Source organism: Haliotis cracherodii, unplaced genomic scaffold, assembly GCF_022045235.1.
Source record: "Haliotis cracherodii isolate W230 unplaced genomic scaffold, xgHalCrac1.p SCAF_5, whole genome shotgun sequence".
NCBI lineage: Eukaryota > Metazoa > Mollusca > Gastropoda > Lepetellida > Haliotidae > Haliotis > Haliotis cracherodii.
This window is the reverse complement of record NW_027266308.1, coordinates 49137568-49155024: the sequence shown is the minus strand read 5'-3', so window position 1 is coordinate 49155024 and position 17457 is coordinate 49137568. Positions and strand designations below refer to the sequence as shown.

The window sequence follows — 17457 nt, the reverse complement described above, 5'->3', positions numbered from 1 at the left end:
TAGGACGTCTGCTAGCATCATGACACGGGTTGTTTATTTTTGTATATCGTAAATATTCAACCAAAACGCTTGAAATTAGGATTAGTGAATATTTATAAGTCATTAATTGTTTCCTGCAAATTTTATAACATGACACGTCAGATTAACCCGAATATTCGTATTTCTGCAACCGACATGATGACCTCGAAAATTAAGTTATTTTTCTGTTTAACGTTTAGATAATAAATTCACTGAAATGGTTCATAATTTACCATCGCGCTGATATATGCCGATTATAAATCCCGAATTTTTACTCAATTGAAATTATGATATCGGAGATATGATTATTGAAATCAATTTGCAAAAATGTTACGATATTAGAGGGTTTCTAGCATGAAATGCAAACCACCTTCAATAACGCAATTCAGGTAAGTTCAAGAAAATTAACAAATTTTGTGTTCGCTTTGGTCTTAACCTTGGTATGATTGAAAACACCAGGATATTTTTATATAGAATTGTGTAGTTTTCTATCAGGAATAAATGTGCAAAATATTTCTTCAATTGGCCCTTGTTTAATGAGGCACCGACTGTTTGAAATCACCCACCCTCTTTAGAGCGCCTTATGCTAAAATTAATCCAGCAGGCAGGGGTAAGAAGTGTGAAAATAATTCAGCAGGCTAAAGGTTAAGTGCTTTTCTATGAAAGGAGAAGCAAAACTTTTTCATTTTTTGTCTTTGTGAAGATATCATTACATAAACAATTACCGTCCAGTAAAGCTTAAAGAAAGAAAGAAAATAAATAAATAAATAAATAAATAAATAAATACAGTGGGTAGGCAGGTGTAATAAAAGAAAAGATGAAAACCTGCGTGGCAGCATGGGATGATGGATAATGCAACAGTGAGCCGATGCTACGTCACAGGACGACACGTTTACTTATAATGTAATACCTAGCCTGGAAATAGACCGGCTGGGATGAAGGTATTAAGCTGTAGTAATGAATGTGAACCAGCAATATGGTGTCAAGACTGATATAAAGACAGTTAGTTCTGTGCACTAAATGCTGATATGTGGTTTCTAAAAGGAGATCATCAACATTTAGACAAAGCCTTAGAGTAGGAGTAAAGAAGTAGAGAATACAAATGCTTAAGTTCTGACCATTTAATATTGGGCAAGGATTATTGTTTGAGAGGAATATTTTTGCAATCAGTGCTTCAGTCCTTCACTGCTTTTCTATGAAAGGAGAAGCAAAACTTTTCAATCGGATCCACATCACATTAGTGTTCAACAACCATCATGTCCAGTGAACATTATATTTTTGTTGGTAAAACTTGAGAACTAATTATTATTTTCAGAAACAGATGATTTGTTTTTTAAATCACACAGGGGACACGGGCGGCCCAGCCGTCTAAAGTGCCGAGATTCGCTGTGCAGAGTTGCCTCCCTTGGGCACGCCAGAAACCTATGATTGTGGGTTCGAATCCCGGTTCGCCCCGATTATTTTTCTAGGTTTGTCAGCACCATACCCGAGTTCGTGGGTTTCACCTAAATGGTAAACGTCTAAGACCTGCATCAATCTGAGCTTTCCTCCCACATTAAGCTGACATGATATAACTGGAATACTGTTATAGCAGCTTTAAACCAAACTCATTCACTCACTCACTTAAATCACACACATACTAAGAATATGATATGGTCGTCCCCTAACATAGTAACAGTATGCAACAGATGTATTCCTGGCGAGTTTCAATCCAGCTGTAACATACCCGTGAAGATTCCGGGGTAGAATAGGTCTTCAGCAACCCATGCTTGCCGTTTAAGGTGACTATGCTTGTCGTAAAAGGCGACTAACGGGATCGGGTGGTCAGGCTCGCTGACTTGGTTGATGCATGTCATCAATCCCAATTGCGTGGATTGATGCTCATGATATTAATCACTGGATTGTCTGGTCCAGACTCGATTATTTACAGACCGCTGTCATATAGCTGGAATATTGCTGAGTGCAGCGTTAAACAACAAACCAATCAACCAACCAGCTGTGACATATAGAAACTGTCAAGCCTCACCCACCTTTCATGTGATGAGTACTGCTGCCAGTGCCTGATGTCTCTGAGATTAGATGAGAGCTCCCTCAAACTGGCAGAGTATGCATATGGATTCTGACACCACATTGTTATGACATCATAAACAATGCACGAGGACCATGTTTAAAAGTCTCACAAGTACAAGACAACATGTCTCAATTTGAGACACATTCAGTTGTTAGTGTGATGGGAAGTGACAGAATTGCAGACAGAATTGCCGACAGGGACTGCGACTCTTGATGAATGGACAGCTCTTATACATATTGTGTCACTGAGTGGGTCTGTCAGTAGGGGATGCCATAGCGACTTTAATTACAGAGCAAGGGAACTTGGGAACCACACATGCTAAGGCATCGACATTCAATAATCTCCTGTGGGACTGGGATTTTTGATTGAGACAAAATGTTTTTTCAGTCAGCATTTTTTAATATATACTGATCCAAAAAAGTTAGGGATAGTGAATATTTTGGGGATATTTTTATGAAATTGTGTGCTCAGTTGTCACTACAAGAAAATATATTACAATATATCATGTCCGGAGCAGATCTTGAAAACCGTACAATATTTCTTCACCAAAATTGGTACATAGGCCTTGTGGTGAACTGGTGCCTTTTGATAGTTTGGGATTTTAAAACAATATATATGTTTTTTTAGTTTTTTGGCAAGGACTTTGACTATATATTAGGCTGAAAAATGGTGGTAGTGTTTTTACTTGTGCAGATCTTGAAAACTTTACAACATTTCAATATTTCTTTACCAAACATGGCACAAAGATACTGGTGCCTTTTGATGGTTTGGGATTTTTTAAATAAATATATTTTGATTTTACATGACAACAAGTTTCATGCATTTATTCACAACAAGTATTTTCAATTGTGGTGGATATTGTTGACATTGTGCTGTTGTTTATTTTCAAGGAGCCTCACTATTTCATTGGGATCCACAACTTATGATCATGAAATATTTCAGAAAAAAAGATTGTGTCTTCAAGCCAATCCCAGGCTGAATATTAAATAGCCATCCATGACCTAAAGTTAAAGACAAAACTTGCCATATAACTTTGTATGTGACCAGCTATATCATTATGAAATGCTAGAAGTGGGTATTTCAACAAAATGGAGTACTTTATTACTTATTTATTTATTGCAGACGAGCAAACAAAATGACACAAATGAACCCTTGGTATTCGGGCAGTTTGACCCCTATAAGAAAGAACTGAATCTTGATGTACCTTTACAGACAGATGACAGGTAAGTCAGTGAGTAATGTGACCGGAAATATCTGTGAAAGTTTCCCTTTGATGTATTCTGTGTGAAAGAGCTTCTCTTTGATTTATTCTGTATGAAAGAGCTTCTCTTTGATGTATTCTGTATGAAAGAGTAATGTGACCGGAAATATCTGTGAAAGTTTCCCTTTGATGTATTCTGTGTGAAAGAGCTTCTCTTTGATGTATTCTGTATGAAAGAGCTTCTCTTTGATGTATTCTGTATGAAAGAGCTTCACTTTGACATATTCTGTGTGAAAGAGCTTCACTTTGATGTATTCTGTGTGAAAGAGCTACACTTTGATGTATTCTGTATGAAAGAGCTACACTTTGATGTATTCTGTATGAAAGAGCTACACTTTGATGTATTCTGTATGAAAGAGCTACACTTTGATGTATTCTGTGTAAAAGAGCTTCTCTTTGATGTATTCTGTATGAAAGAGCTACACTTTGATGGATTCTGTATGAAAGAGCTACACTTTGATGTATTCTGTGTAAAAGAGCTTCTCTTTGATGTATTCTGTATGAAAGAGCTTCACTTTGATGTATTCTGTGTGAAAGAGCTACACTTTGATGTATTCTGTATGAAAGAGCTTCACTTTGATGTATTCTGTATGAAAGAGCTTCACTTTGACGTATTCTGTGTGAAAGAGCTTCACTTTGACGTATTCTGTGTAAAAGAGCTTCTCTTTGATGTTTTCTGTATGAAAGAGCTACACTTTGATGTATTCTGTATGAAAGAGCTACACTGTGATGTATTCTGTATGAAAGAGCTACACTTTGATGTATTCTGTATGAAAGAGCTACACTTTGATGTATTCTGTGTGAAAGAGCTACACTTTGATGTATTCTGTATGAAAGAGCTACACTTTGATGTATTCTGTATGAAAGAGCTACACTTTGATGTATTCTGTATGAAAGAGCTACACTTTGATGTATTCTGTGTAAAAGAGCTTCTCTTTGATGTATTCTGTATGAAAGAGCTACACTTTGATGTATTCTGTATGAAAGAGCTACACTTTGATGTATTCTGTGTAAAAGAGCTTCTCTTTGATGTATTCTGTATGAAAGAGCTACACTTTGATGTGTTCTGTATGAAAGAGCTTCACTTTGACGTATTCTGTATGAAAGAGCTACACTTTGATGTATTCTGTATGAAAGAGCTTCACTTTGACGTATTCTGTGTGAAAGAGCTTCTCTTTGATGTATTCTGTATGAAAGAGCTACACTTTGATGTATTCTGTATGAAAGAGCTACACTTTGATGTATTCTGTATGAAAGAGCTACACTTTGATGTGTTCTGTATGAAAGAGCTACACTTTGATGTATTCTGTATGAAAGAGCTACACTTTGATGTGTTCTGTGTGAAAGAGCTACACTTTGATGTATTCTGTATGAAAGAGCTACACTTTGATGTATTCTGTATGAAAGAGCTACACTTTGATGTGTTCTGTGTGAAAGAGCTACACTTTGATGTATTCTGTATGAAAGAGCTACACTTTGATGTATTCTGTATGAAAGAGCTACACTTTGATGTGTTCTGTGTGAAAGAGCTACACTTTGATGTATTCTGTATGAAAGAGCTACACTTTGATGTATTCTGTATGAAAGAGCTACACTTTGATGTATTCTGTATGAAAGAGGAACACTTCATTTTCTTGTAGGGCGGAACATGCTAGTTTCTCGATATTATGACTGCACTCAGTGTTTTTTGTCCAGGTATTGTGCTGATCAGATGTTGCTTTTATGCTTGCTAAGCTGCACTTCCTAATATTGATCTCAAGAACATAGATTAAAAGATGAAAGTATCGGCAATATTCACAAGTTATTTATGTCTTTACTTAATAAAAACAGGATCTTTGAAATTCCTTGATGAAAGTCATTTTGAGCGGCTAATTTAATTAGAGAAAGAAGAAGAAATATTTGCAAAATCCCCTTTTCATCAAATTTATGGAACTTCATTAAAAGCCATTTGTCACATCTATCAATGGAGTAGCATCAATGAAATCACAATTACTTGCTTTCATGTTGAAGTGGAACTCTTGTTTCAGAGACTCGGTACAGAGGATTGATATCGTCTTTGTGGAGGAACAGGGGAATGTCACGGAGCTGGTTTCCTACAACATCACACAGGCAAATTATGTCGACAATAATGTCGCTGTGGTGTGGGCAGACATGTCGTCTGAAAATGTTGCCAGATTAGAGGTACAGTATTCAAATTGCATATTTCTATTATTTGTACAGTTCATTGTAAGCACGACCATTTGTTCATTGTATATATTGTTGTTATTTCCTTATCGATAAGGTCAATCTTTACTACAATAGTTATTGAACTGCTTAAGTCCTGGATTAGATGATAGTAGATGGATTACATGGTATGTCGTTTTTCTTTTTCATGGGCATGCACATTTAACAGAATCTTCTTCTTTCAATGCAACTAAAGAAATCTACTTTTCTTTAAAACTTTTGTTTTCAGTTTCTAAGGCATGGTTATATTATCTTAATATTGTAGTAGTCTTTGCCAAGTCCTTCCTCATGAAATGTTAGTGGCATGTCTCTCAATGGTCAAGGTCATAGCACCATTGTGATAAGCAGTTGTATAATTCATTGCTAGTTATACATGTGACCGGAATCCATGCTTGTTGTAAGAGGTGACTAATGGGATCGGGTGGTCAGACTCACTAACATGGTTGATGCATGTCATCGTATCCCAATTCCGTAGATCGATGTTCATAATGGCAATCACTGGATCGTCTGGTATAGATTCGATTATTTACAGATTGTAGTTGAATGCATTAAACAACAAACAAACAAACATGAAAATATTGTGATGGGACTGGTTCTATTTTCGCATGTGATGATGATATCTTTGTACATCTTGGGTGAGTGAGTGAGTGAGTATGGTTTTACGCTGCTTTTAGCAATATTCCAGCTATATCACGGCGGGGGACACCAGAAATGGGCTTCACACATTGTACCCATGTCGGGAATCGAACCTGGGTCTTTGGCGTGAGGAGCGAACGCTTTAACCACTAGGCTACCCGACCGCTCTTGTACATCTTGGGGACAAAGAATGAATTCAATTAACAGAAATCAAATTATTTAGCACCAGAATATTTCTGGTAAGGCTTCTCTCCTTGTTACTTGATATTACTAAAAAACTGTTGAATTGGCCCACTCTTATGTCAAATGTACTCACAAGATCAGTCCTTAGAATCTAAACATGATATTGACATGGCAATATTGATGGCAAAATTATTGACCAGGGCAAGTGTTGCTCTGTAAATTTCATACTGACAGTAGCAGACTTCTATGAAATGATTTGACTTTTATTAACCCCACTGTTTTTTACCCCCGACCTTTTAGGTATAAGTGAGCCACGCTCACTTTTGTCCTTGTTTAAAACTGAGATTGATAAGCTAGGAAGATTCTTGCAAGTAATGGTGAAGTACCTTGATTCATGCTGTATTAGGTCCACTGTAATCAGTCCCCTAAGCTGGTTCCCAGTGTCCATGATTGTTCAGAGTAGGAGGACTTATGAGAACAGGGTGGGTGTCAAGTGTGACTGGATGATGTGTCATTGTCCCCCGATGGAGCTTTGCTAATGTTATCAACCATTGGGTCTCCTGATACAGACTTCATTATCATAGCCTGACTAGATATTGCTGAACTAATGTGTTGTAAGACGTCAGTCATCCACATTAAATGTGATAAATTTTATCATGAGTGAAGCTTCCTTATGAGACTGGGTCACTGTGACCTACTTTTGATGTGGGGCCATAGTTAGCTTATGTCATGCCTTTTTTATCCTGTGTCTGGCGTGCACTGTAAATCATAATATCTGCTCTTCAAAAACCATTGCTGAAACTTCACATACTTGTTGCTACCTATGATGACAGCCCAATTTGTTCAAGATGTAAGAATCTAAATTTCATTCATCCCCAACTGCAGCCATATTGAAACACCTCTTTATGGCCATTACTCCGCTATTTTCGTTTAAAATATGTTTAAGTTTGGTACATGTGTAGTAACTAGTCGAACTCAATATGTATGTTTTCTTGGGGTATTTTGCATTACGGGTATTTTAAATTTTGACCTTTATCTGGCCTTTGGACTTTGACCATACTGTGAGATGAAATCACTTATGGCCATTTTCATTCCAACTGTACATGTGTAGTTAGAAGTGGGGATCAACACATGACCCAGGTTGAATATAAAGTTTGACCTTGTTAGAGTGAGTGAGTATTGTTTTACACCACTTTTAGCAATATTCCAGCAATATCACAGCAACGGACACTAGAAATGGGCTTCACACATTGTACCCATGTGTAGAATCGAACCCGGGCCTTCGGCATGACAAGCGAGCACTTTAACCACTAGGCTACCCCACCGCCCTGACCTTGTTAAAACATGCTCTTTAATTCCCCTAAAATGGACATCTACTTCTGTAATCTTTTGCTCCTCTGAAATAGCCAGATTGAAGATGCTGAGCCTTGGTATGCATGGTTCTCCTTTTGATGACTTTGTTCAGTGTGTAAGATTCTAGTGTTAGTTTTTAGTACTTGTGCAGAATATATTTAATTATCATATAATGGGTAGGTTTCTCGGCAGGATAAAGCCAACGGATAAAAACGATATATGTTGGAATTGTTACCAATTTTCATTTTGTCGCTGTGTGTACATCTGACTACACTTCTTCATGTTATGACAGGACAGACCGACTGTCAACAACATCTGACCGTGGCTGTGACGTCACATAGACTAGGGTTAGAGTAGCTTCCCTTTGACAAAGGGCAGTTACTCTAGCGGACAGACCGATGGATTGCTGCAAAAGGCAATTAAAAACAATTGTTGTTTTGCGTATATGTTGCTTCGCCACTGTATAAAAAACAGATTTCAGTTGGAACTATATTGGCTACTGTCACTGTCCGACTGACACATCACTTACCCTGTGACGTAATAAATATTAATGCACGTATTCAAGGAAAACTCACAATGTTTCGGTAATGTTTGTGAGAGAGGGAAAGCGATTTTGAAGCACAGAATTAAAGAGTGACATGATATGATAAAGAGGTTATCACGCTTGTGTGTTTGGGGATGGTAAATATCCTGTATTAGGAATAAACACTATGTATTTAGCTCCCCAATGCTCGCTAAATACAATGTTTATTCCTAATGCAGGATATTTACCATCCCCAAACACACTCACGTGATAACCTCTATATATCAATGCTCACAGCAATTTTGTTGAGTGACTGTCTTTGTGTTTTAAAACTGTTGTCTACATATCCAGGTGAGCTAAGATGCTGTGGCACTATTTTTGCTTAAATATCATGCACCTATTTATAACGTTCAATTCATTTTTTGAAGTATTGACCTGTACATATTATTTCTCTTTCAGGGTCCTGGTTTAACAGTGGTGGTAACATTCAAACAAGGACAAAGGAATGGCACTCTCAAGCTATCTAAAGAGGTTTGTTTAAAGAAAAGATATATATTATTCCCTTTGTTACATTGAAATGCTTGTTGTATGTTAACCAAGAAATTGTTCTCGCTTTAAAATACCATATTTTCTTGAGTATAGTGCACACTTTTTTTCGAAAAAACACAGCTGTGTAGAAGGGGGTGCGCATTATACACGAATTATGAGTTTGGGTGTTTTTTTCCCCCATGGAAAGACATTGAAAGGGTACGGTGTAAATTTTTTCTGCGCATAATATTCAAATTTCTTTTTTTTCCAAAATATTGAACCCGCTAGAGGGGGGTGCGCATTATACATGGGTGCGCACTATACTCAAGAAAATACGGTAGGCAGTAAGCCTGTGATAAATCGGGCCAGAAATCTGTCTGAAACCTTGACATTGTCGATGTGAGCATTTGTTATACATCTTTGTTCATCTTCCATCCATCAGCACTGAAACCTAATAACTCTTCTCCTAATTTCCTGAACATATCAATCTAATGGTCACATAACATATTCTACATTTCCCTGGTTACAGCAAAGTTAACTCAACTATTGAATGTGCTAAAACATGAAATAAATTTTGAATATCGATGTGGAATATGATTAAATAGTCTTTATTGTTTTGTCAGCATAAACAAAATATTACAATGTAGGGGTTTTGCAAAATGTTCTAAAAACTTGAGAAATAGCCAAACCCCATTGTATTTGCTTTTTCATCCAAAATGAAACATTTTGCACATCCTCACCCCTCAAAGTTAGCTAAAGGTGAGCTTCAGTACCTGTGCTTCTCCGGTTTCCACAGCCATCCAGATAGAGAAGTTGAATCTCTGGAATAACAGGTCTAATAATACGATCAATAGTATAAGCATCCTGGAGCAATAGGGTGGGCCAGTGGTTTGAGGTGCCATTTAAACTTAGATCCTAAGAGCTTGGAGATGAATGTCTTATATGGGATGGCAATTTCTAGTCTGTCACACGGACCCTGAAATAAATTTATCCAATACAGCCCATACAAGTCTGTGATACTTGGTAAGTCTAGATAAGACTACTGATTTTAGTTTAAGCTATTTCCTGAGAATTAATTCGGAATATCCTGTAGTGTATAGGTAATCATAATTCTAACCATTGTACTCCTTCCTAATGAAACCAACAAACCTTCTTGCAAATTGACCTGTGTCATGTGATACATTGAAATTTGTAATTACTAACATGCAGAGCTCCAAATAAGCTGCGTATCTGCGTAAAATACGCATCAGAAATGCAGAAATACGCAGTCAAATAAAATCCAAGCGTATCAAATATGCAACGAACATTACAGATACAAAAATAAAACTTGTGCGTATCATCAAAATGTTGTGAAGTAACCCTGCGTATTCAATAAGCTAATCAGCAACTTATTTTGAAATTATAAACGGGCATTCCCTCAACCTTGCCAGACTCCACGATGACAGTTACATCATGATCATTTACCATCACACTTTCTTGTGGAAGTATCGTGGTATTTTTGAGTCCTTTAAAGCTCTCGAACCCACACGACATCAGTTTGCAGGGACTGGATGAATAGTGTTTTTAAATATTTAACTTAAATACCCATATGTGTAAAAACTAGTGGGTAACAGAAATTTGAATACCCAGATAGAATTACTGATACCCAATGATTTTAAAATGCATGGGTAAAATACCCACAACATCAAAAGCTTATCTGGAGCTCTGAACATGTATACTGTTCCTTTTTCAAAGAATACCAGTCGAAATGATTTGACTACAACTTGTCCTTTTGAAATTCAAGAAGAGTTCCCTAATCTCTTGGCTGCAATATGACTTGAAATTTTGTTGTCTCAATCAATATTTCATTTGGAGAGATGACAACTAGAATATTCAGAATTCACTTCAGTATCATTTTCAATTTTAAAATTATGACTCATGTATCAGAACTGAAAACAAAGAACTTTTCCAATTACAACTTGTCAATTACGCCACAAAAGTGATCAGCAAATAATCCGGATTTTCAGAACTAATAGAGCTATTTTAGAAAGTAAGTGGTGATGAATTGTAGCATGTTTCACGATAAATGCTTTTTTCTGCGTAATTTTCCAAAAACAATGTCTTTTACGATTTTACTCTTAATATTGTAGGATTTTCAAATAATTTATGATTTTCTTAGAAGAAAACCATTTCACATTCCAAGCTGAAATATTACTTAAAAGACAAGCAGCTATACAGTTTGTTGTAAAGATCTATGTAAATCTGGAAAGGTTTGCGAAGAGCAAAGTATACCTCCCTTGTCAACTACAACAGCACATGCATCTATAGTTTAAAAATCACCGACTGACACTGAGTTACCGTTTCATCATGCAGCTTTTCAGTGTTTTCATATTTGGTAATGTTATTAGAGTGTTGCAGAACTTTCCAGACACAGTTAAGGCTATTGTTAGCTATTGTTTTTTCATCGTTGAAAACTTTCCAGATTTACATTAAATGTTGACCAAAGAAGTCTGATGAAGGCTGCTGGGTCTAGTGAAGCATCTGCTGGGTGTTGAGTCAGAGTAATGTCAGTCTTCCATCATCACACATACTGCTGGGGCCACCAGTGCAAATGTGATGATATTTTTCACAATATTTGAAGAACCTTTTACCGTTGTTTTGGTACATAATGGTAAATATGTTGATTTTATTTCTTATATTAACAGTTTTAACAGTAAATGTACATGATATATAAAGCTATGAATACTATAGGCAGTGAACTGCTAAAAGACAACGTTAATAATAAAGAATACCAGATATATATTGTCCTTTGGTGTCCTTTTTGTGCACTGAGGTTCTTTTTCTTTACATATGACGTCTTTAGTTTGCGAGTTGTTCATTGGTATTGTTTTGTATCTTGAAATCATTATTCGTATGTAAATAAATATCATTATTTGTAACACTCATTCTATATTTGTAACGGAAGGGTCTGGTAGCCTAGTGGTGAAAGTGTTCGCTCGTCACGCCGAAGACCCGGGTTCGATTCCCGACATGGGTACAATGTGTGAAGCCCATTTCTGGTGTCCCCCGCCGTGATATTGCTGGAATATTGCTAAACCAAACTCACTGACTTGCTCACTTTAATTGTAACATTTGGCTATTATTGCATACTTTTGGCCTTTATTTCAACTTTGTATTTTTTTTACCGAATGTCTGCCCATAGAATACATCATCAAATTGAATTATGGACATTACAGGATAAAGCCAAAATATTCACATAATTTAAAGAATTATTTAATATTAGATGTTGATTAAGATTAATTAAATGATAGATATTGAACATGATTGATTGAGATCAGATCTTTCACCCTGATTTTATAACTCTCTCCTTACATCTGGTAAACCTTCCATATAAGATCTGGTAAAGCCTGTGTAAACTGTGGCTGCCCAATCGGAATGGTTGCTGACAGATTTTTAAGCCAATAAGATGTCAGCTTCCTTAAATGATCCCACTTCCATTTCTTTACCATTAACGTCCAAGATTTAGTCTGAACCAAAGAAAACCTTTTAGATGCCATTCCGCTGCCCATTCAGGTATTGTTTTTTAAGATACAGAAATCAGACATGCTTCTTGTAATGAGAATTTCGAAGCCTCCATGCTGATTGTCTAAATTGAAAACTCACTTGATGTGACACTTGTTGGAGGTTTTTTCAGATCATGATGGAGAGTGGTATCAAATCGGAGAAAGAAATCTGATTTTAATGAGGGTGAGACGAATGCATGTAGTTGATGCACCAGTGCATCTTTGAATCAGTCTGCTATCCTGTGGCACCATGGTACCAAGAACTACACTGGTCATATCCTTGTAAGCAGTGTTTCAATATTGTGTGTGTGTGGGGGGGGGTTTCACACACATAATTCACCTTCAAACTATATTTCTGAACAGGTGTAAGATGGACCGGGAACACTACTGTAGGGGCGGTTGCTGGGTAGAGGTACTGACAGGTGTAAGATGTCCCAGGAACACTGTATAGGGGTGGTTGCTGGGTAGAGGTACAGACAGGTGCAAGATGTCCCAGGAACACTGTATAGGGGTGGTTGCTGGGTAGAGGTACAGACAGGTGTAAGATGTCCCAGAAACACTGTATAGGGGTGGTTGCTGGGTAGAGTGATTGACAGGTGTAAGATGTCCCAGGAACACTGTATAGGGGTGGTTGCCGGGAAGAGTGATTGACAGGTGCAAGATGTCCCAGAAACACTGTATAGGGGCGGTTGCTGGGTAGAGGTACAGACAGGTGCAAGATGTCCCAGAAACACTGTATAGGGATGGTTGCTGGGTAGAGGTACAGACAGGTGCAAGATGTCCCAGAAACACTGTATAGGGGCGGTTGCTGGGTAGAGGTACAGACAGGTGCAAGATGTCCCAGAAACACTGTATAGGGATGGTTGCTGGGTAGAGGTACAGACAGGTGTAAGATGTCCCAGGAACACTGTATAGGGGCGGTTGCTGGGTAGAGGTACTGACAGGTGTAAGATGTCCCAGGAACACTGTATAGGGGCGGTTGCTGGGTAGAGTGATTGACAGGTGTAAGATGTCCCAGAAACACTGTATAGGGGTGGTTGCTGGGTAGAGGTACTGACAGGTGCAAGATGTCCCAGGAACACTGTATAGGGGTGTTTGTGGGGTAGAGGTACAGACAGGTGTAAGACATACCTGGAACACTGTATAGGGGTGGATGCTGGGTAGAGGTACTGACAGGTGTAAGATGTCCCAGGAACACTGTATAGAGGCGGTTGCTGGGTAGAGGTACTGACAGGTGTAAGATGTCCCAGGAACACTGTGTAAAGGTGGTTGCTGGGTAGAGTGATTGACAGGTGTAAGATGTCCCAGGAACACTGTATAGAGGCGGTTGCTGGGTAGAGGTACTGACAGGTGTAAGATGTCCCAGGAACACTGTGTAAAGGTGGTTGCTGGGTAGAGTGATTGACAGGTGTAAGATGTCCCAGGAACACTGTATAGAGGCGGTTGCTGGGTAGAGGTACAGACAGGTGTAAGATGTCCCAGGAACACTGTATAGGGGTGGTTGCTGGGTAGAGGTACTGACAGGTGTAAGATGTCCCAGGAACACTGTATAGGTGCGGTTGCTGGGTAGAGGTACAGACAGGTGTAAGATGTCCCAGGAACACTGTATAGGTGCGGTTGCTGGGTAGAGGTACTGACAGGTGCAAGATGTCCCAGGAACACTGTATAGAGGCGGTTGCTGGGTAGAGGTATTGACAGGTGTAAGATGTCCCAGAAACACTGTATAGGGGTGGTTGCTGGGTAGAGGTACTGACAGGTGCAAGATGTCCCAGGAACACTATATAGGGGCGGTTGCTGGGTAGAGGTACTGACAGGTGTAAGATGTCCCAGGAACACTGTATAGGGGTGGTTGCTGGGTAGAGGTACTGACAGGTGTAAGATGTCCCAGGAACACTGTATAGGGGTGGTTGCTGGGTAGAGGTACTGACAGGTGTAAGATGTCCCAGGAACACTGTATAGGTGCGGTTGCTGGGTAGAGGTACTGACAGGTGTAAGATGTCCCAGGAACACTGTATAGGGGTGGTTGCTGGGTAGAGGTACTGACAGGTGCAAGATGCCCCAGGAACACTGTATAGAGGCGGTTGCTGGGTAGAGGTACTGACAGGTGTAAGATGTCCCAGGAACACTGTATAGGGGCGGTTGCTGGGTAGAGTGATTGACAGGTGCAAGATGTCCCTGGAACACTGTATAGAGGCGGTTGCTGGGTAGAGGTACTGACAGGTGTAAGATGTCCCAGGAACACTGTATAGGGGCGGTTGCTGGGTAGAGGTACTGACAGGTGTAAGATGTCCCAGAAACACTGTATAGGGGTGGTTGCTGGGTAGAGGTACTGACAGGTGCAAGATGTCCCAGGAACACTGTATAGGGGCGGTTGCTGGGTAGAGGTACTGACAGGTGTAAGATGTCCCAGGAACACTGTATAGGGGTGGTTGCTGGGTAGAGGTACTGACAGGTGCAAGATGTCCCAGGAACACTGTATAGGGGCGGTTGCTGGGTAGAGGTACTGACAGGTGTAAGATGTCCCAGGAACACTGTATAGGGGCGGTTGCTGGGTAGAGGTACTGACAGGTGTAAGATGTCCCAGGAACACTGTATAGGGGTGGTTGCTGGGTAGAGGTACTGACAGGTGTAAGATGTCCCAGGAACACTATATAGGGATGGTTGCTGGGTAGAGGTACAGACAGGTGTAATATGTCCCAGGAACACTGTATAGGGGTGGTTGCTGGGTAGAGGTACTGACAGGTGTAAGATGTCCCAGGAACACTGTATAGGGGCGGTTGCTGGGTAGAGTGATTGACAGGTGTAAGATGTCCCAGGAACACTGTATAGGGGTGGTTGTGGGGTAAGGGTACTGACAGGTGTAAGATGTCCCAGGAACACTGTATAGGGGTGGTTGCTGGGTAGAGGTACAGACAGGTGTAAGATGTCCCAGGAACACTATATAGGGATGGTTGCTGGGTAGAGTGATTGACAGGTGTAAGATGTCCCAGGAACACTGTATAGGGGTGGTTGCTGGGTAGAGGTACAGACAGGTGTAAGATGTCCCAGGAACACTATATAGGGATGGTTGCTGGGTAGAGTGATTGACAGGTGTAAGATGTCCCAGGAACACTATATAGGGGCGGTTGCTGGGTAGAGTGATTGACAGGTGTAAGATGTCCCAGGAACACTATATAGGGGCGGTTGCTGGGTAGAGTGATTGACAGGTGTAAGATGTCCCAGGAACACTATATAGGGGCGGTTGCTGGGTAGAGGTACAGACAGGTGTAAGATGTCCCAGGAACACTATATAGGGGTGGTTGCTGGGTAGAGGTACTGACAGGTGTAAGATGTCCCAGGAACACTATATAGGGGCGGTTGCTGGGTAGAGTGATTGACAGGTGTAAGATGTCCCTGGAACACTGTATAGGGGTGGTTGCTGGGTAGAGGTACAGACAGGTGTAAGATGTCCCAGGAACAATGTATAGGGGTGGTTGCTGGGTAGAGGTATTGACAGGTGTAAGATGTCCCAGGAACACTGTATAGGGGTGGTTGCTGGGTAGAGGTACAGACAGGTGTAAGATGTCCCAGGAACACTATATAGGGGCGGTTGCTGGGTAGAGTGATTGACAGGTGTAAGATGTCCCTGGAACACTGTATAGGGGTGGTTGCTGGGTAGAGGTACAGACAGGTGTAAGATGTCCCAGGAACAATGTATAGGGGTGGTTGCTGGGTAGAGGTACTGACAGGTGTAAGATGTCCCAGGAACACTGTATAGGGGCGGTTGCTGGGTAGAGTGATTGACAGGTGTAAGATGTCCCAGGAACACTGTATAGGGGTGGTTGCTGGGTAGAGTGATTGACAGGTGCAAGATGTCCCTGGAACACTGTATAGGGGTGGTTGCTGGGTAGAGGTATTGACAGGTGTAAGATGTCCCAGGAACACTGTATAGGGGTGGTTGCTGGGTAGAGGTATTGACAGGTGTAAGATGTCCCAGGAACACTGTATAGGGGTGGTTGTGGGGTAGAGGTACTGACAGGTGTAAGATGTCCCAGGAACACTGTATAGGGGTGGTTGCTGGGTAGAGTGATTGACAGGTGTAAGATGTCCCAGGAACACTGTATAGGGGTGGTTGTGGGGTAGAGGTACAGACAGGTGTAAGATGTCCCAGGAACACTGTATAGGGGTGGTTGTGGGGTAGAGGTACAGACAGGTGTAAGATGTCCCAGGAACACTGTATAGGGGTGGTTGCTGGGTAGGGGTACAGACAGGTGTAAGATGTACCTGGAACACTGTATAGGGGCGGTTGCTGGGTAGAGTGATTGACAGGTGTAAGATGTCCCAGGAGAACTGAAAAGGGGCGGTTGCTGGGTAGAGGTACGGACAGGTGTAAGATGTCCCAGGAACACTGTATTTAAGCCATCTCTGTTGACAAATTGTGAATATTCAAAGGTTACCCCATTACAGGTTTCTCCGCCTTTCAGTCATGGTTCTCATTAAACGAATCCATCGGGAATGCTGTCAACATAATGGCTTTATGATCAGATGAACCCATAAAAACTGAACTAATACATTGTCCTCTAAAAATACTTAATTGAATCAAGCTACTTTGCATGTAACTGATTCCTCAGGTTTCTCGTTTTCCTTTGATTTGCAAATAGATTAGTACTGCTGTCCGAATTGTCATTATTAAAGAACAAATGTGTTTACTGTTTTCTGTACGTTGTAATTATTTCTACTTTGTTGGTTTGCATGTTTAGACACTCCGTGACCCTGAAATCTGTTTAGTTCTCTATAACCTTGGCCTCCAGCAAACATTCAGTCATTTTGTTGACATGTTGTAGCCATATATCTGTAATTAGAATATTGTTTTCTTGTCAAGGTGAGTCATTGCAATTAGTTTAGCCTGATATTCTATCTCCTCTGATTTCAGTACAACAAGCTGAGGCACTATAATCTGTTGTTCAGTTCGTACACCACTGAGGGTTGGTTGGCTGGACGCGGGTTTTTGGGTCCCTCCACCAAGTACCCCAATTATGTGGAGGCGGCAGGCCCATGTGTACAGCTGCCTCACAACTATGTGGTAAGTCTCATAGGTCATGCACCCCACAACTGTCTATCAAATCATACAGGCACCCCA

At 40.1% G+C, this 17457-nt stretch overlaps 1 protein-coding gene across 1 annotated transcript in view; it reads left to right on the top strand.

The window, feature by feature from the left end:
- The window catches only part of LOC139443123 (uncharacterized), a 111504-nt gene that overhangs the window by 70622 nt on the left and 23425 nt on the right, over nucleotides 1–17457 (top strand). Inside the window, exons 7-10 of the mRNA XM_071224071.1 lie at nucleotides 3212–3312; nucleotides 5378–5531; nucleotides 8728–8799; nucleotides 17251–17400. Of these exons, the coding sequence (XP_071080172.1) occupies nucleotides 3212–3312; nucleotides 5378–5531; nucleotides 8728–8799; nucleotides 17251–17400 (477 nt within the window). The remainder of the gene's footprint in view (nucleotides 1–3211; nucleotides 3313–5377; nucleotides 5532–8727; nucleotides 8800–17250; nucleotides 17401–17457) is intronic.